The 21,945-nt window shown below is 43.6% G+C and overlaps 1 protein-coding gene across 1 annotated transcript in view; it reads left to right on the forward strand.

Annotated features, from left to right (window-relative positions):
- Positions 1 to 13,184, forward strand: part of LOC309548373 (uncharacterized protein) — a gene marked incomplete at both ends in the record, with an annotated part of 539,651 nt that extends 526,467 nt beyond the window's left edge. The window contains 2 exons of the mRNA XM_082248311.1: positions 12,832 to 13,001; positions 13,166 to 13,184. Coding sequence (XP_082104437.1) covers positions 12,832 to 13,001; positions 13,166 to 13,184 — 189 coding nt within the window. The remainder of the gene's footprint in view (positions 1 to 12,831; positions 13,002 to 13,165) is intronic.
- Between the last annotated feature and the right edge of the window lie 8,761 nt (positions 13,185 to 21,945).

A 21,945-nucleotide genomic window follows, 5' to 3' on the forward strand; every position in this document is an offset into this window, starting at 1 on the left:
TTAATTTATAAAATAAGGTCTGCAGGTATCGACAGCAGAGTTTGCTCTTGGATACGGAATTGGCTTAAAGGGCGTGTCCAAAGGGTGGTAATAAACAGCGCATACTCAGACTGGTCTGAGGTTGTAAGCGGGGTGCCCCAGGGCTCAGTCCTGGGACCAACCTTGTTCAATTTATTCATAAACAGCATTGAGGACGGGATCAGTAGTGCGTTATCAGTTTTTGCAGATGACACAAAATTGGCCAGGGCAATAACTGCACAGCATGAAGCAGATATCCTACAGAATGACCTGGACAAAATTACAGAGTGGGCAACGACATGGCAAATGAGGTTTAACGTGGAGAAGTGTAAGGTTTTGCACTTGGGGACTAAAAACATAAAAACACAATACACGTTAGGAGGGGAACCCTTGGGGGAATCAAAAATGGAGAAGGATCTGGGAGTCTTGGTTGATGATAGATTAGGCAACAGCATGCAATGTCAAGCGGCAGCTGCCAAAGCCAGCAGATTATTAGCATGCATAAAGAAAGGGATGTATTCCAGAGATAAAACTATAATCCTTCCACTTTATAAAACTCTGGTCCGACCGCATCTGGAGTATTCTGTCCAGTTCTGGTCGCCAGTCCTCAGGAGATTTGTGTTGGAGCTGGAGAGAGTCCAGAGAAGGGCAACTAAACTAATTAGGGGATTGGAGGACCTTGACTATGAAGAGCGTCTACAATCACTCGATTTATTCTCCCTGGAGAAGAGACGTCTGAGGGGGGACATGATAGCAATTTATAAATATCTTAATGGGGATCCCAGCTTAGAAAAAAAGCTGTTCATTCAAAGGGATTGCATGAGGACTCGAGGGCATACAATGCGATTAGAGGAGAAGCGTTTTAACCACAGGCAACGTGGGGGGTTCTTTACTGTTAGGGCTACAAGATTGTGGAATTCTCTACCACAAGAGGTGGTTTCTGCGGGTAGTATGGTGGCTTTCAAAAGACTCTTAGACTTACATCTCAAGGATCAGAACATTCAGGGGTATGTGAGATGAGTACAGCCACACACACCTACACAGGTTGAACTAGATGGACTATTGTCTTTATTCAACCTCACCTACTATGTAACTATGTAACTATGTAAGTGTCCGTGTCCGTGTTCGGGTACAAAAAATCCAATTATTCGGTACGAACACGAATAATACAGTCCGTGTTCTCTCAACACTAGTAGAGACCCTTGTCCCCATAAAGGTGGGTAGAGCCCCCCCACCCCAAACTACCCATTCCCCCATTTTGGGTGTATGTGGCCTGCTATGGTTCAGGGCGGGGGGGGGGGGCAGATAGCTGATTACTCATTTATTGATAACCACCTTCTACATGTAAAAATCTACTTTATTTTTACTAGAAAATTACTTAGAACCCCCAAACATTATATATGTTTTATTTTTAGCAGAGACCCTAGAGAATAAAATGGTGTGTGTTGCATTTTAATGTCACACAGTATTTGCGCAGTGGTTTTTCAAACACAATTTTTTGTAAAAAGAAAAACACATTCATGAATAAAAAAATAAAAAAATAAAAAAACAGTAAAGTTAGCCCAATTTTTTGTATATTGTGAAAGATGATCTTACATCGAGTAAATAGATACCTAACATGTCACGCTTTAAAATTCCGCCTGCCTGTGGAATGGCGGTAAACTACGGTGTTTAAAATTCTCCATAGGCGACACTTTAAACACCTTTACAGGTTACCGGTTTAGCGTTACAGAGGAGGTCTGGTGATAGAATTATTGCTTTCGCTCTGTCGTTCGCTACAATACCTCACATGTGTGCTGCGATCACCATTTACATATGCGTGCGGGAGTAATGTATTTATTTTATACAAACAATTTTTATACTTTTTTTTTTTTGCACAACTTTATTGCTATCACAAGGGATGAACAGCATCCCTTGTGATAGCATGGGCCATGACAGGTGCTCTCCCATGTGGCTCCTCATGCAGCCAATCGGACCGAAAGCATTCTGATTGGCTGCTGCTCTGGCTGCTGGTGGCCAGGTAAACAAAGGGGCAGAATCGGAAGTGAAGAATACTCGTCACTCCCGGTTTCCAGGGTTACAGAGAAAGGAGAACAACAGTTCCTCTCTCTGTCCCAGGCAGCCATTGCTGCCGGCCGCTCCGCTCCCAGCCTCTGTGATGGGACCGGAGAGCCCTGGAGAGGAACCCCCAGAAGTGATTGAGTGGCTAATTATTAATGGTACAGGGATGATGCCTGTAGGTGCGCCCACCACCCCGGTATAACCACTGAAACCCGAGGATGTAACGGAACGTCCTTGGGTGGGAAGTGGTTAAGGGCGTGGCGGCCAGCTTCCCAGCCCCGCTCTTTAACAGCATATTCGCTGTGCATTTGGGGTGGGGGCGAACATTCTGCCGAGCGCACAGAAAGTTTGAATGTTTGCGGAGTGGGATAACAGGCTTAACTTTTGCTCGGCCTGAACCAATCGCCCAACACTAGATCAGAGACACAGAAACCTGATGATGAAAAGTCCAAGAAGTGCTCCCTACTCTAGTAGAGGGGGCTGTAATGGGAAAAGGAGGCACTTTATCACACAACTCATAGACCTGCAAAACAATTCATTGAATGCACTTAGAACCTATAAAATACACTTAGTAATAGTGGATCTGGAATATGGAGAACCTCTTTTAGGACCTTCTGGAATAACAAACAGGGAATCTATCTGCATAAAAAAGCATTTTCCAAGAGGTGAATCCCGACCGTCCCCACCACATCCAGACAATGGGGAGAGATCTACTCGGGGTGAACTAGTGCCAGACACAGGGAGGGTAATGCAATCCGTCCATTAAGGAGAAAAGCAGAGAGCAGTTTGGGTAAAAAAGGAGATCCTTGGTCTCAAAACATCCTTGTGACCTTTTAGTCAAAGTGATGGCCAAAAATAAGGTCACCTTATTGGATAACAATGTCATAAATATGTCCCAAATAGGTGCAGAATGCGGGTCTTTGTAACACCAACAATACTAACTCTGAAAATAACACAGAATACGGGAAGAGAGCTGAAACCTTCTCTGAGCCGATCATAAAGAAGACCTTCATTAATGAGAAACTACCACCACTGTGGGGGCAACAAACACTCTGGTCAGGACTATGTAATGTACAACACAATATATAGAGTAGAGCGGTCAGCACAATATTATAGTCATAGTGCCCCTTATACTGCTGGTGGGGGCAGGGTGGAAAGGTGGATAGGGGAGCAGTGGGGAGACAAATGGATGGGGCGCTGGGGTGAATAGAGAGGTGGATGGGGAGAAGTAGTCAGACATGGGAATGTGGGGTGAATAAGGGGATGAATACCTGGCTGATGGTGTCCTGTTCTGGAGGTTGATGTGGAGCTCCTCTGATGACTCTTCTATGGTTGGGTGACTTCTGACTCTTCCCAGCACGGTGACCGGACATGAAGGGGGAAATCTCTCCCAACTCTCAGCTTCTCTTCCTCCTGCTCACAAGTGTCCACAATCAGGGGAAAGTTCCCCTTAAAGTGTCATTCCACCTTGTGGGGGGTCCTAGGCCTGCAATGTGCAGACTGTAGACATGAAGCTGATTCTGCTCTGACCTGTGTGAGGATCTTCTCTGTCTCTCCTCCGTGTCCCCGATGGAAGATGGAGGCTTCTTGTCCTGTCTGAGAGGTGTGAGGGCCGTTCTGTGTCTGCACTATGGATCTGGGAAGACTCCAATCACATTGTGAGCCAACTTCCTCATAGGGACCCCTCCCCCACAGATGCCCAGGGGCCATCCTGACTACAAACACAGTGTGGGGGAGGGGGGATTCACAAAGACGACCCCTCCTTCCATTCTCTGGGATCACACCAGTAGAATCTCATTTGAAGAAGGTTTGTTGGATGTTCTTCTGGTTGGTGGAGGGGAAATCAATGTTGATTATTGAGCGCAGTGAGGAGAAGATTGGGAGGAGCAGGATGGGGAAGGAATGAATTTCTAGCAGTGAATGTGGTTTTCATTCAGTAAATTCCATTCATTCCAGAATGAGATGATAAAAGGAAATGAAATGTTGAACTCCTTCTGAGCGCCATTCATCAATCCATGGAATGTAGTGAGAAGATTTCTCCAAATTCTCCTCCAATAATCTCCTAGTGTATGAGCAGCTTTCCCTTTCTTGTGTCCTCTTCCTTCCTCCCCCGATCACACCGGTGTCTTCAGAGAGATCCGGAGCTGAGCTCTCACATCTCTCAGGACTCTCATATTGCACACACCGGGGGATCACCTCATACACTTCATCTTCTACATGTGCTGGACGCCATGACACTCATTTCTTGGGGAAAACTTTCTCCCGGAGATCTTGCAGGAGATGAAAGGAATGTTGTACGACGCATGTGTGAGACGAGGCACATGACATCACACGCTCCATCTTCTGCATGCGCGGTATAACATACATTCTCATATTGGTGGTGTGGGGGAGGGGACACAGGAGGGAATATGTGGAGTCACTATGGGGGAGGGGCAGTACAGGGAACACAGGAAGTGGGTGACATATTGGGGGGATTCTGGAATAGAACACACAAGTCTAAAGCTGGCCACACTATAAAATCTGATTGTACAATCTTCTTTAGATTATCGAAAACAATGTAATAGGAGGAGACACCCAAACATTCCATTCAGTGTGTATGGGGGTCGGGCAGATCCTTGTACTATGTAGTTGATGGAAGAATGGAAGGAGATTGTACAATCAGATTGTATAGTGTATGGTCACCTTTAGGGCTCATTCACACCAACAGTTACTCTGGTCATACACTAGGAGACTTTGAAATGAACATCCGTACAAACATTGATATGGAAACTTTCCTCAGTACCTCCAATGATGAATGTCCTTCTAATTTACTGGAAGAAACCTTTGTTTGGAATGAATGGACTTTCCTGAATGAAATCACATTCACTGCTAGAAATTTCTTCATTCCAGAAACATTTTCCATCCGGTCCTTCCAATTTCCTCATCACTGCCATCACACACTTCCATTTCACTCCACTAACCATAGGAAAATGGAGGGAAGGATCTTACGATGAAAAGATTGGAAGGAGATTGTACGAGTGTATGGGCAGCTGAACAAGGGGATGTTCCCGATGTTCTATGGCTTCCGTCACCATCAAAGAAAACAATGTGAGGTTGTATTGTTTGTGCCGAGCGTTCCCACACCTTGTATAATATTACAAAGAGCCGCAGCCCATAGAATTCTATAGAAGAGAGCCTAACACCTCATTACACCGCACAACAGCGCCCCCACACTGCACACCAGAGAACACGCATTATACACACAATAACATGGGCTGTGTGCTGTGACTGAGCCCCAATATTTCCACCCCATCCCCCCTGTACTGGAATTGTCCAATCCTGTCCTCTAATATTAGAAAGGAGAGAGTGTCTGTACTTCTCATTACATGTGACCTCACCGTCCCTCCCCCATACACATCACTCCCTGACATCTTACCCCTCCCCCAGCTTCCCACCCCTCCCCTATATACAGACCTCTCCAGCTTCTCGCCCTTCCCCCATACACAGCTCTCACTGGATTCTCACCCCTCCCCATAGAAAGCCCCACCCAACTTCCCACCCCTCCCCCATACACAGCCCCACCCAGCTTCAAACAACTCTCGCATACACAGCATTCCCCAGCTTTTACCCCTCCCTCATACACATCTGCATCCTGCAAATACAGATTCCAACAACTCACCAATATTTCTTGCACACACATTTTCCACAACTCATCGACGTCCACCACAAAAATAACTGTTTATCCAACTGTCCATCCAGAGCCTCTGGTTTATAGACAAGATACATCCTAAATATAGAACCATTTCTCCAACTGTCCACCCAGAGCCTCTGGTTTATAGACCGGATACATCCTAAATATAGAACCATTTATCCAACTGTCCATTCAGCACCTCTGGTTTATAGACCGGATACATCCTAAATATAGAACCATTTATCCAACTGTCCACCCAGAGCCTCTGGTTTATAGACCAGATACATCCTAAATATAGAACCATTTATCCAGCTGTCCATCCAGAGCCTCTGGTTTATAGACCGGATACATCCTAAATATAGAACCATTTATCCAACTGTCCATCCAGAGCCTCTGGTTTATAGACCGGATACATCCTAAATATAGAACCATTTATCCAACTTTCCATCCAGAGCCTCTGGTTTATAGACTGGATACATCCTAAATATAGAACCATTTATCCAACTTTCCATCCAGAGCCTCTGGTTTATAGACTGGATACATCCTAAATATAGAACCATTTATCCAACTGTCCACCCAGAGCCTCTGGTTTATAGACCGGATACATCCTAAATATAGAACCATTTATCCAACTTTCCATCCAGAGCCTCTGGTTTATAGACTGGATACATCCTAAATATAGAACCATTTATCCAACTGTCCACCCAGAGCCTCTGGTTTATAGACCGGATACATCCTAAATATAGAACCATTTATCCAACTGTCCACCCAGAGCCTCTGGTTTATAGACCAGATACATCCTAAATATAGAACCATTTATCCAGCTGTCCATCCAGAGCCTCTGGTTTATAGACCGGATACATCCTAAATATAGAACCATTTATCCAACTTTCCATCCAGAGCCTCTGGTTTATAGACTGGATACATCCTAAATATAGAACCATTTATCCAACTGTTCATCCAGAGCCTCTGGTTTATAGACTGGATACATCCTAAATATAGAACCATTTATCCAGCTGTCCATCCAGAGCCTCTGGTTTATAGACCGGATACATCCTAAATATAGAACCATTTATCCAACTGTCCATCCAGAGCCTCTGGTTTATAGATCGGATAATAGGAGATACATTTCTGTATCCTTTTTGAGCTACAAGAAAATGGTTCCACTGAGCATACCCCTCCCCCCATCGCTTACACTTTCCCTCCTCCCAGTACATTGTATTACCCCTCCCCCAGTACATTGTATTACCCCTTCCCCCAGTACATTATATTACCCCTCCCCCCAGCACATTGTATTACCCCTCCCTCCCCCCAGCACATTGTATTACCCCTCCCTCCCCCCAGTACATGGTATTACAAGTGTACTCTTCTCTGTAAATGTGTATATGATAAATGTTTGTGCAAATATCGTGACATCAAACATTGCCCCAGCCGCCATTTTATTCCTCTTCTGAAAACATATAATATATTATAAATGGTGATAATAAGATGTGAAAGTTTAGGCGGTCAGTTTATATTCCTTTGTGTCCGGTATGGATTTCCTGAGGGACCCCTAAACTCCATATTAGACTCTGGGGGTGAGCTGTGAATTCTCCATTCTTACTGGAGGATGGAACGCAACAAAACCGCCATTTATAGAGATAAGAAAATGGTTCAGTTTACATTGCCAGGAAATCTCCGTTCATTGCCGGCTCAAATCACAAACAAAAACACCCGGCCCCCCCCCAAAGACCTCCCAGAGACCCCGCATAGTACATAGCAGATCCCCCCATAGTACATAGCAGATCCCCCCATAGTACATAGCAGACCCCCCATAGTACATAGCAGACCCCCCATAGTACATAGCAGACCCCCATAGTACATAGCAGACTCCTGCAGTGTGTTGTATCTTAAGGAACAAAATAAGGACGCGGTGAAATGTAATTTGCTGACAATTTAATCCCTTTTATCCTTATAAATGTCAGCGCTGCTGCAGCACTATCTGTACATCACAGAGATGTCCCTTCACAGGCAGGATTAGGACCCCCCCCTCCCCCCCAGAAATGCTATTTATAGAAATTGAGCATTTTCAATCTTCCACTATAATCGTTTAAATAATAAAACACTTGTAGCTGAATAGAATTAAACCTTTTTTTTGTATTGGTACATGTTCCCCAGGGCAGTGCCCATCCCCCATGCTATTTTTTCACCCCCCCCCCCCCATCTATTAGCTGAGAAAATGCAATTTCTTTTTTTTTAATTGACAGATTCGGCTCACATTACTTTCAATGGGTTCGGCAATAGCAACAAAGAGATCACTGATCACCTTGTGGGGGCAAAATCCCTAATAAACCTCAGTACACGGTAACCAAATCCACTTACATATACTTCCCATTGGGGGAGGCGGATTGGGCATGATGTGTTTTATTTAATTTTGTTTTATATATATATTTTTTTTTTATTTGTATTTTTTTCTCATTTAACTGTTACCTGGTACTCCTGAAATTTTCGTAATTTTCTTCATTTTCCTAATGTTGTTCCATGTACCAAGCAAGTTGTCAGAAGTAACAAATAATTGTAAATGTTATTGTTGAAATTGTTAAATTAAAATTCCAATAAAAATGTAAAAGTAAATACGTTGGACTGGTTGGGAGATTCGGTAGATTTCCACATACTAGCAATAGTAAGTCTTGCAGCTATTAGAATGTTAAATTAAAATTCTAATAAAAACTTTAAAAAAGTTAAAAATTTAAAAGTAAAAAAAAAAAAACATAAATCCACAAACTCCATAATTTTCATCTGTTTAGACCGGCACCATCTAGTGTCTGCTTTCCATACTGCACCCTCTGCATTATTCAGTCCCCAGTCACTTCCTTTTCCTATGGCACTTCCTGTCCCGAGTCACTTCCTGTGCAATGTCACTTCCTGTTACATATCACTTCCTTTCCCAAGTCACTTCCAGGTTATGTCACTTCCTGTCCCTGGAACACTTTCCCATTGTTTCCAGCCATTTTAGATCCGGTTCCAGCAGGCTGAACAGCTTCTCCATCCTGAACACACGGCCACCATAAGGACAGCATGGGATCTTCTCCATATCAGATCGCACAGGTAAGTCAGGCGGAATTCCTATTAGAAACGTGATGGCAGAAAAGGACGTTTTACCTGCCTCCAAAGACCCCAAAAAATGCACAAAAAAAGCCAGCTACAAAAACGCCCAGGTGTGTTTTTGCAGCAGGCGTTTTTTTTGGGCATTTTTTTGGGGGTCTTTGGAGGCAGATAAAACATCTGAACTTGTGTATAGGGGTATATATACACACATACTTATATGTATTTTTACACTTACACATATATAGGTGTGATAGGAGCGGAGCCATATTGGTGTTAATTATTTAATTAGCGCAAGCATAGATTTCTGCTACTATCACACCTATATATGTCTAGGTGTATATATACATATAAGTATGTGTGTATATATACCCCTATACACAAGTTCAGATGTCATGCCTGACTCCAAACATGTCCTCAAACAAGCCCTATAAACGCCTGCAGCCAAAAAGCAGGCTGACAGGCGATAAGTCATATCGGTGTTCTGTAAGTGACCTAAGAGAAACGATCTTTTCTCTATTGCGGTCACCCTGACATGGAAGGGTTTGGTCACCCTGCCATAGCAGTCAGAGTCAGTTCACCCTACACTACGGTCACCCTGGCACTTAAAACTTTCCCTACTTCCATTTGGGTGGAAGTATACCGGCAGGGGGGCTTATTAGAATCTGGGGCCCACAGATTTCCCCCCCCCTCCATATGAATGACTTATTTCCGAAAAAAGTGTCATAAATAAATAAAATCAGTACACAGATTTTTGGTTCATCAATAACGGACCCGTTAAAGGCTGCCCGCTGAATGCCTGCTGGGGCATGCTGGGTCGGTGTCGTCACACGTTCCTTACCTATTTAGGAACTGTCAATCGGAGGAGCGGGCATTCGGTGGTCAGCCTTCCTCGTGGGCAGAGTGTTTTCTTTTTTTGGGTCCGGCGGTGCGGCAGGCGTCATGATTGACGATGAATCTGCATCAGGGGACATTGTTTTTTGTGATTAAATTAAATTTAAACATTTCATTTTTTTTTTTTTTGAACAGGACAAAAACCTGTGTTACTGTTTTTTATTTATTTTTTACACTTTTTTTGTGAATGAGTAGGAGTACAATGTACCTCATACCCATTCACATAGGGGGGCCGGGATCTGGGAGACCCCATTCCAGATTCTGATAAGCCACCAGCTGCAGACAACCACCACCCAGGATAGTGGTGAAAAGGCCCTAGCCCCATCAACATGGGGAAAAGGTGCCTTAGGGTGGGCAGGCAGAGCCCCCCTGCCCCAAAGCACCCACCTCCCATATTGAGCACCTGTTGTATGGTATGGTTCATTTTTACTGTTTCACTTTAAGCATCATTAAAATCACGGCTCCTTCAAAAACTATTGTTTTTCAAAAAAATGTTTGCATGTTTTGCATTGGTACGTGTCCCCAGTTCATCCATTTTGTTCACCCACCCATGAAACCTCTGCTGCAGCCAGAACTCATTTAGTGGCGGTATCTCTACTGCGGCTAAATGACAGCTTCCAGTTTGGTGGGTAGGATGCTGACAGCCACCACCATCCTAGCAACCAATGATGCCATGAAGGCTGGCCAACTGCACCATAACAACCAATAATGTCATTGGTTCTGGGATGTAGGTGGCCGCAAAGTAAATGCCTGCATCTGAGCAACCTATAACACTGCACCGTACAATGTCACTGGGTTCTAGGACACAGGTGGCCAGGAATATGTGATTTAGGGATGAAGTAGTGAAATTTAGTCAATTTAGTGAATAACATCACATGGGAGCCCCTTACTCTACTTTCAGTGGCCAGCTTGGGAAATGTCATTTGCAGTGAGATTCCGTGAGGGGGGAAGATAGTCTGGTTGGTCTTCATGTTTTTCTAGAGGGATCTACTTTGTTAGTATGCCATTTTTGGTATAATTTCTGTTATCAATTTTTTTTTTTTTTTTTTTTTGGGGGGGGGGGGTGCTGTTTGGACTTTGTCATTGTGCTGTGTTTTGTTTTTATTGTAAATGAGTAACTGGACATACTATGTACCCCTTACTCATTCATGTAGGGGAAGCAGGATATCTCAGGGCCTCCTTTTTTATAGGAGGCCTCCAGATTCTGATAATTCCCCGCTGCAGACCCTCACAACCACTTTTCCAGAGTTGTGGGGAGAGGCCCTGTCCCTGCCAACATGAGGACATGGTGCTTTGTTAGGGTGCCTCTGTCAGGGTACCCTTCTCATGTGGAGGGCACGTGGCCTGGTATGGTCCAGTGCAGATTCCACATCCAGGTGTCCCTCCACCACTTCAGTTGGACAGCCACTCATCAGCCAATCATTTATTGATGAGTCGTTTATTAATGAGATTTACAGCCAGGTCAAGTGACAATGTATTCCTGCATGATGCCTGAATAAAGATGAAGTCGGTCAGCATGTCACACCCTTTACATATCCCAACACTTCCTTACCAATTCATACAAAGATATCACACCCCCATTCCTTCTGAAATGGGAAGAGATTTGGGTCATACATTCACCCAGACAGAAAGATATCCTATCCTATTCTTTGCTCACAAATCCTCCTTTCCCAGCAGTGTCCAGGAGACCGGATATAATGTTCTGACCAGATGGTATACAGTCCCCACTCTTTTACTCAAAATTTTCCCTACAACCTCTCCTACAAGAGGTGAAATAATGCCAGGAGAACTCTTATTACATGTATTCTGGGAATGTCCTCTGATACGCACTTTGGAGAGAAATTCAAAGATAACAAACATCTAACCAGAATATGACCCCCCCTTTCTAAGACCCGATATAAAAAGAATGACTGCTCATTCACCTTATAAGTGTGGTCAGATCTTCTATCCCACTGAAATGGAGAGGCATGGATCCCCTACAGTGTGTCTGTGGATTTCCAGGGTTAGTAAGATCTCACCACATTCCTGAAGTGCAAGGAAGATAATTAGGAATAATTAGCTTTGAAAATGAAGAGAATTGATTTTCAAGATTCGCCTCCTGTTGATTCCAAAGAGGTTTGCATTTAAGTCTGCAATTTTTAGAATTTTAAACACACTTGCTGAATACACCTAGATTGTAAGCTCTAAGGAACAGGGTCTCCAATTCCTCCAGTATTGAATCGTATTGTAATTGTATTGTCTTCCCTCATTGTAAAGCGCTGCACAAACTGTTGGCGCTATATAAATCCTGTATAATAATAATAATACACCTGTAAATAAAAACCCAACCACCTTCCCCCATCACTATGAAGCAAATTTCTCTGAATGAGAACAAAGAATGAGATTCTCCTGCTGGAAATTGTAATAAACTGTCTATTTTATCAGCCAATGGGAATAATATAGTGTCTACAGTAAAATGAAATACAAATATGTAAACCTGTATAATATTGTACATATTGTTTCTATATATTAGATATATTTAATAATGAATGTTCATAAAGAAAGAAACTTTATTCAGTCGTTTTTCTTAAAGAATTCTGACCTTTTTATTTTTTTGTGCAGGAGGATTCATGAACCAAGTTTTCGATCATTTTGGACTTCATCAATTCAGCTGAGCCACATGGGAAATTATCCATATGGGTGTCTTATGTGACTGAAAGTCTTTATCACAATTCACTGGAGGATTCACACAGGACACAACTCATATCCGTGTTCTAAAGGAACAAATGCTTTGAATCTTCAACATTGATCCAGCCTCAGAGGACAACAGGAGAGAAGTAATTTCAGTGTTCTGGAAGTGACAATGGCTTTACAGTAAAGTTCAACCTATAAATACATAAGAGAAGTAATTTCAGAAGATATTTATTTATTTGGAATGTGATAAACATTTTACAATGGAAGCAAAACATGTCACACACCAGGAGGTTTACAATGGAGAGAAGCCATATCAATGTTCTGAATGTGACAAAGTTTTTACATCAAAGTTAAAGCTTATCACACACCAGAGGATTCACACCGGAGAGAAGCCATACCAATGTTTTGAATGTGACAAAGCTTTTACACAGAAGTCACATCTTATCATACACCAGAGGGTTCACAGAGGGGAGAAGCCATATCATTGTTCTGAATGTGGCAAAGCGTTTACAACCAAGTATGAACTTATCAAACACCAGAGGGTTCACACTGGAGAGAAGCCATACCAGTGTTCTGAATGTGGCAAAGTGTTTACAACCAAGTATGAACTTATCAAACACCAGAGGATTCACACTGGAGAGAAGCCATATCAATGTTTTGAATGTGACAAAGCTTTTACACAGAAGGCAAACCTTATCACACACCAAATGATTCACAGTGGAGAGAAGCCATATTATTGTTCTGAATGTGGCAAATCTTTTACAGCAAAGAGTTCTCTTATTAAACACCAGAGGATTCACACTGAAGAGAAGCCATATCAGTGTTCTGAATGTGGCAAAGCGTTTACAACCAAGTATGAACTTATCACACACCAGAGGGTTCACAGTGGAGAGAAGCCATATCATTGTTCTGAATGTGGCAAAGCTTTTACAACAAAGGGTTATCTTATCACACACCAGAGGATTCACACTGGAGAGAAGCCATATCAATGTTTTGAATGTGACAAAGCTTTTACACAGAAGTCAAACCTTATCACACACCAAATGATTCACAGTGGAGAGAAGCCATATTATTGTTCTGAATGTGGCAAATCTTTTACAATAAAGAGTTCTCTTATTAAACACCAGAGGATTCACACTGGAGAGAAGCCATATCAGTGTTCTGAATGTGGCAAAGCTTTTACACTGAAGTCAAACCTTATCACACACAAGAGGATTCACAGTGGGGAGAAGACCTATTAGTGCTCTAAATGTGACAAAGCTAATGTTGGGCTAATCTATCACCAGAGGGTTCACAAGCTTTAGTTGCAGAGATGAAACTTTGGGAAAAAGGAGGATATTAAATGACTTGCAAATGCCGTATTAGTTTCACAAACCAAATCTCCTCCAACAATCTAGGGAAGAATTGAAAAGATAAAATGCTACTTTAAAAAATGCAAACTAACATCTGTGAGCAAACAGGAATGTAATGGATGGATGCACACCTAAAAGGCCTGTGAATATTTCACAGTTTGACATTTTTTCAGATCAGCACCAATGATTGAACTGTTTTCCTCACGATTCTCATCTTCATCTTTTTTTTGACTGAAAATAACAAATCCATAGACATAACAGGTGATAAAACGATGTTGCAGATGGAACTCTGGGAATGATAATGACAGATTGCATTACACATTAAGTTAGCAGACTTCCTGCTGTTGGTCTTATGAATTGTGTTCTGATATTTACTGTCCTGCTGTAAAAGGTGTAAATGATTGCCCGCATGTTTCCTGTAGTAGCCGGGACTACAATCTCATATTAGGAATATTAGGATGGGTACCTACCCAAGTGGTTCATTTTTTTGGGATTTGGGAGAAACATTTCACATGGTTTCTTAAATGTCATTAATGACACTGCCAAGGGAACTCTCATTTCACTAACAATAGGAGAGCCAATCACAGGCCAGTTACGTTTCATGGTTTATCAATGTAATTGCAGAATGTTTAATTTGTCCAATTGATTTCTTGTCCCTCCAGATAACATTTGCTTCTTGCATGGAAGGAGCCCCCTAAAATGTCTTCTCATCAATTCTACCCATAGCTGTACTTTAGGTTATGTTGCCCCTCCCATATCTGTAAGGGAAAGCCCCAATTTCTCCCAATACTCCCCTGGCCTTGCAGTGAGAAGAAACATTTTCTCTGGAGTGGAAATGTTTTATGCAGTGATCCCTTCATAGATGGGTTGGGGAATCTAAGTAATCTAAGATAATTAGGATGAACCCGTGTACTGGAGTCATGGATCAGATAACCAATGAGACCATTGATGTTATAGCAGAGCTGACAGCAGAAGTGTCTCCATCACCTAAGGTGGTGTCACAGAACTGCATGGCTGATGACTATCTCTCGGAAGCTCAAGGTGGAGTCTACAATCTGGTGTCACATAGAGAGTGTTGTACATTTATATTAACTGTATAGACACAACCCTCTAGTGGGATTTTTAGATAATTAATTACAACATAATTAAAAGTTACTACAAAAAGCTTTATTAGTACAATGCATGTAAAAGAAACATTTGTGCTCAGATAAAATACCAAAGCGGTTGCAAGTAGTAATATGGATGAATGTACAGAAATAACCACATTTATCTGTCCTAAGGACTCGTGTGGAAGTTTCTCTGTCCGCTTTGGTATTTTATCTGAGTACGAATGTTTCTTTTACATGCATCGTACTAATAAAGCCTTTTGTAGTAACTTTTAAATTATGTTGTAATTAATGATCTAAAAATCCCCCTAGAGGGTTATTTCTATACATTTCAGTTATAGGGGATGTGGGCATTGCTATCTATCCCCTCCTAACAGCAATCTGTACCTCACTATACATTTATTTTATATCATGAGGATCTCAGAAGGAGACATCTACACAAGGTAAAGGAGATCCAACTGTCACCTGGATGGGAGGAAGTGGAATCCATTTTCTTGGATGGGTTTAGTTGGAACTTGGTTGAGTAATATGGGGGGTTTGCTTCTGAAGCCTTTAGTTACTATTATAGTTTTGATAATAATTTTATACATTACTGTTGTTGTTTCTTGATTTTGCTTTTTTACTCACATGGTTAAATTCACATTATAGGCCTGAGGATTAGCTAAAACCCCAAACATTATATATTTTCTGAAATCAGAGACCCTGGAGAATAAAATGGGGGTAGTTGCAGTTTTTTATGTCACACAATATTAGCACAGCTGTTTATCAAATGCATATTTTCTGTAAAAATACAGTAAGGGTAATTTTAGGGCACACAAATAAACTTAGGACATAATTTCTTTGGTAAAATATAACAGATGAGGTTGTGTTGAGCAAGTAAATATCAGACACGTCAAGCTTTAAAAATTGTGCATACTTGGTGACATACTTCAGTACCTACAAATGTTCCATAGGTGACGCTTTACAAACCTTTACAGGTCATCAGTATAAATAGTTATCCATGAATGATGTCCCTAGAGTTATTCCTCTCACTCTGGTGTGTGCAGCGATATGTAAGATGTGTCGTGTGATTGTTGTTTTCCTACATAACCGCACCCAACACTGACATTTCCATATGTATATGGGAACTGGGGGGGGGGGGGTTAAAATTTGTTTTGTGGTTTGTTTGCTTTTATTTGCAGTGTTTTTTACTTTAATTTTTTTTAAACTTTAGTTTAGTTGTTCTCCTTCAACCTTGTAGATGGTGACATGGACTTGTTGTGTGGGAATGAGCAGGAGGGGCTCGGGGTTATCTTCTACCCAATGAGCTTGTTATGGATAAAAGATGAAAGTGTCTTCTGGGAATTTACAGGGATTTGGATGTTTAGAGGGTTACATAAGTGGGCGGGGCTGGTAATAATGAGGGGTGTGTCATATGGTAATCAGTTTTTAGCATAAATGAACAAAATGGTATAAATAGATCCTTGAAATGTAAAACAATCTATCTCTTTTCTTCTGTTGGTAAAGTGTCACATAGATATGATTAATAAAGTTGGATTTTATTTTCACCTCACAATACTGTGGTCTGGGTTCTTCTACAACACATCCACCCAAAAATATAATCTTCCAGTTATAGAAGTCTGGTGGAATGGGTGACAAGCTGATTGTATCTCTTAGGTCTAGGGGCGGATTGTCCATTTGGGCACTCTGGCACTGTCTGAGGGCCCGTGGTCAGTAGGGGGGCCCTGAAAGAGGCTCAGTCCACTCCTGGATGTGCCCACAGCTTAATATTCAGAAGAGAGGTTTAAGCCTGAAGGAGGCATGGCATTCTTTATTACAGTTTCTGCAGTGCTGGGAGAGGACTCGGGTGCTGGCCGGGCTGAGAGAGCGATGGGGGAGCCATGGGGATGGTAGCAGCAGCAGCCACACCGGCCACCTCTCCCTCTGTGGAATTCAGCAGAGGGGTGGGCCTTCCGTCCACATCCCCACCATGGGGGACAGCCAGTGCTGAACTTAGAGAGCTGGAGGTGGCAGAAGGCACTGCAGAGCGGAGTCATCTTGTAGCTAGCAACCCGCCTTGTGTGCAGCAGGTCAGTGTGTGATCGGCCAGCCCAGCAGTTTAGTGTCACTCTGCTTTATTCTATACCAGCAACGCTGAGTGTTCCTGCCCATTGCCCATCCACCAGGTGCTATTCCCTATCCCATATCTAATAACCCTGATTTCTATATACAGTGGGGAGAACAAGTATTTGATACACTGCCGATTCTGCAGGTTTTCCTACTTGCAAAGCATGTAGAGGTCTGCAATTTTTATCATAGGTACTCTTCAACAGTGAGAGACATATTCTAAAACAAAAATCCAGAAAATCACATTGTATGATTCTTATGCAAAGTAATTTGCATTTTATTGCATGACATAAGTATTTGATACGTCAGAAAGGCACAACTTAATATTTGGTACAGAAACCTTTGTTTGCAATTACAGAGATCAGACGTTTCCTGTAGTTCTTGATACTGCAGCAGGGATTTTGGTCCACTCCTCCATACAGAGCTTCTCCAGATCCTTGAGGTTTCAGGGCTGTCGCTGGGCAATACAGATTTTCTATTGAGTTCAGGTCTGGAGACTGGCTAGGCCACTCCAGGACCTTGAGATGATTCTTACGGAGCCACTCCTTAGTTGCCCTGGCTGTGTGTTTCGGATCGTTGTCATGCTGGAAGACTCAGCCACGACCCATCTTCAATGCTCTTACTGAGGGATTGAGGTTGTTAGCCAAGATCTCGCTATACATGGCCCCATCCATCCTTCTCTCAATACGGTGCAGTCGTCCTGTCCCCTTTGCAGAAAAGCATCCCCAAATAATGAGGTTTCCACCTCTATGCTTCACAGTTGGGATGGTGTTCTTCGGGTTGTAGTCATCCTGTCATGGACTTGCAATAGAATTTGGCAAGCTTACCTGTCCCTTCATCTCTGTATTAGAGGTCAGACTGCACTTCTGGTTCCTTTTTTATCACTTCTACTTCCTGTTCCTGCCCCACCCAGGTCATCACAGGAAGTCTATATTAAGCAGTGCACTGCAGGTCTGCTTTGCTGTTCAACAGTGTTAGTTTCCTGTTTCCCGTGTGCTTGATCTACTTTTCTGTGTACCGACTTTGGCTTGTCTCCGACTATTCCTGTTTGCCTGTTACCCTGACCTTTGGCTGTCCCTTGGTTACCTTTGGCTGCCTGTTACCCCGACCTCGGCTTACCCATCACCATTCCGTGTGTCCTGAGTGGCTGCTTCCCTTCTATCCCTACGGAGCGTGACCTGGGGGACCCCAGGGGGCGCGACCTGGGCCCAGCTGCAGCCAAGTCCATCCTCACCACTAGAAGCTCTGGTGAACACCTGCTGGGTCTTAGACTCCGCGCCCTGGGGAATCTTGGGCTCACGTTCCGGTCCATCCGCAGCAGTCTATCGGGTTCACTACCTTGCACTGCGCCCCTGCCTCCAACAGGGTGCAGTTGTCACCCGGCCACAGGTGACCTGACACATCCTTTTTCCTCCAAACACGGCAAGTGGAGTTTAGACCAAAAAGCTCTATTTTTGTCTCCTCAGACCACATGACCTTCTCCCATTCCTCCTCTGGATCATCCAGATGGTCATTGGCAAACATCAGACTGGCCTGGACATGCCCTGGCTTGAGCAGGGGGACCTTGCGTGTGCTGCAGGATTTTAATCCATGACGGCGTAGTGTGTTACTAATGGTTTTCTTTGAGACTGTGGTCCCAGCTTTCTTCAGGTCATTGACCAGGTCCTGCCATGTAGTTCTGGGCTGATCCCTCACCTTCCTCATGATCATTGATGCCCCACGAGGTGAGATCTTGCATGGAGCCACAGACCGAGGGAGATTGACCGTCATCTTGAACTTCTTCCATCTTCTAATAATTGCGCCAACAGTTGTTGCCTTCTCACCAAGCTGCTTGCCTATTGTTTTGTAGCCCATCCCAACCTTAACCTTGTGCAGGTCTACAATTTTATCCCTGATGTCCTTACACAGCTCTCTGGTCTTGGCCATTGTGGAGAGGTTGGAGTCTGTTTGATGGAGTGTGTGACAGGTGTCTTTTATACAGATAACGAGTTCAAACCGGTTCAGTTATTACAGGTAATGAGTGGAGAACAGGAGGGCTTCTTAAAGAAAAAATAACAGGTCTGTGAGAGCCGGAATTCTTACTGGTTGGTAGGGGATCAAATACTTATGTCATGCAATAAAATGCTAATTAATTATTTAAAAATCATACAATATATGATTTTCTGGATTTTTGTTTTAGAATATGTCTCTCACAGTTGAAGATTACCTATGATAACAATTGCAGACCTCTACATGCTTTGTAAGTAGGAAAACCTGCAGAATCAGCAGTGTATCAAATACTTGTTCTCCCCACTGTATATAGTGAGTGCTATTCCCTATATACTGTATAAGACTGATATGTGTACACTGAGTGCTGGTACCTACCTGCATATATAACACTGACATCTTTATACGGAGTGCCACTCAGTGTACAGATATCAGTGTTATATATAGGGAAGATTCGGGGGTGTCTGGCTGTGCAGGGTGGGGGATCCCAGCTACTTGCGGCTCCTATAAGGTTCCGCTAGGGATAAGATGAGTAGATTTATGGTACTTTTTTCCATAGTTTTTATACATTTTATTGCAGTTTTTTTGTCCTAGTAATGGGCCTTGTTTAACCACTTCTGGACCAGAAGATTTTCCCCATTAATGACCAGGCCCTATTTTGCGATTCGGCATTACCTGACTCATACACTGACCTACCTGACTCATACACTGACCTACCTGACTCATACACTGACCTATCTGACTCATACACTGACCTACCTGACAGATACACTGACCTACTTGACCACTACACTGACCTACCTGACACATACACTGACCTACCTGACTCATACACTGACCTACCTGACCCAAACACTGACCTATCTGACACATACACTGACTTACCTGACACATGCAGTGACTTACCTGACCCATACACTGACTTACCTAACTCATACACTGACCTACCTGACTCATACACTGACCTACTTGGCCCCTACACTGACCTACCTGACACATACACGAACCTACCTAACACATACACTGACCTACTTGACTCATACACTGACCTACCTGACACATACACTGACTTACCTGACACATACACTGACTTACCTGACACATGCAGTGACTTACCTGACACATACACTGACCTACCTGACCCATACACTGACCTACCTGACCCATACACTGACCTACCTGACTCATACACTGACCTATCTGACACATACACTGACCTACCTGACACATATACTGACCTACCTGACACATACACTGACCTATCTGACCCATACACTGACCTACCTGACACATACACTGACCTACCTGACACATATACTGACCTACCTGACACATACACTGACCTACCTGACTCATACACTGACCTACCTGACCCATACACTGACTTACCTGACACATATACTGACCTACCTGACCCATACACTGACCTAACTGACACATACACTGACCTACCTGACACATACACTGACCTACCTGACCCCTACACTGACTTACCTGACACATACACTGACCAACCTGACCCATACACTGACCTACCTGACCCATACACTGACCTACCTGACACATATACTGACCTACCTGACACATATACTGACTTACCTGACACATACACTGACCTACCTGATTCCTACTTCCTTCCCTACTAACACTCCCTTCCTCCCATCCCCCACACAGACAGCTTGATGTAGATCAGATGCATCCTGATCCACACCTCTTCTTGACTTCATCGTCCATCTCATCTGGGCTCTCCTCTCTTCAGCAGTGGGCAGGCTGTGGGTAGTATTGTTTAGAACTCGGAGTCCTTGCCAGCGCCATGCAGCTGCTCTTTGGTGTCCTCCGCTGGCCAGGAGGTCAGGTAACAGTCACTCTCCCAATGCTTCTGTGCTCTCCGGCCACCCCTGGTGTCATGGTTCCCGGCTCAGACCCTGCACACATGGTTTGACTTCTGGTGACGTGTCTGTCAGCTACCTTCCTCTGACTGGGCTGCAGCACCAGGCAGGACATGCTGCCTGTTCTACAGGCTCCACTACAGGTGCAGGCGGCCTCATGGGGAGGGGAATGGAGCTGAGGAGAAACAGCAGACATCTCAGATTGCCCGGGGAAAAGAGAAGGGAGGAGGGGTTTTGTCCCGGCTCTCTTCCTCTCCTGTTCTCACTTCTGCTGGGGCTCCACAGTTATTTGAAGACACAGATACCAAAGGCAGGCTGGGCTGGGGATGCAGTATCTTTCCAGCAGACGGATGTTGACAGTGTTGTCCCGGCGGGAGGGCGCTCTGCACCTGCAGAGTGCCCCCACAGCAAAGGCAGAAAGCACCGAGCCCTGGACCTCACTGCAAAGGCTTAGGAAGGGGAAGAGGAGTAGTTGAGGGCGAGAAGACAGGGCAAAACACTGGCAGCAATAGGGCGGCTCGCTTGCTTAACACTGCAGCGGCACACCGATGTGGTATCCCCTACTGATGTGCGCTCTAGGCCGGTGCCTACCTTGCCTATAGGTAGCACCAGCCCTGCACAGACCCGATTCATCATATCCCGTGTTCTCTGCTGCAATGGCCAGGCATAGATAGGAGAAAATAATGTGTTTCATGCACTTCAATGACAATACACTTGTAGCAAAAATAAGATCTTCCATGGACTCAACATGCCTCTCAGCAAATACTGTGGGGTGTATACTTTCCAAAAAGGGGTCATTTAGGGGATGTTTTCTGGACCTAGCATTTAGGAGCCTCCGAAAATGTGATAGGTAGTCAGGAAACCCAATGTGTCTTGAAAGACTGAAGGTGGTCATTGGATTTTGGGGACCTGTATGTGGCTAGACTGCCAAAATGTCTCTCACATGTGGGATCCCCATATTCAGGAGAAGTAGCCGAATGTGTTTTGGGGTGTAATTCCACATATATCCATTGCATGTGTGAGAAATATCTCATTAAAATGACAACTTTGTGTAAAAAAAAAATAGATTTTTCTTTTTCCAACCACTTATTGGCAAACAATGAAAT

This window comes from Pelophylax lessonae, assembly GCF_965119305.1.
Source record: "Pelophylax lessonae genome assembly, chromosome: 2".
In the NCBI taxonomy this organism is placed as follows: Eukaryota; Metazoa; Chordata; class Amphibia; order Anura; family Ranidae; genus Pelophylax; species Pelophylax lessonae.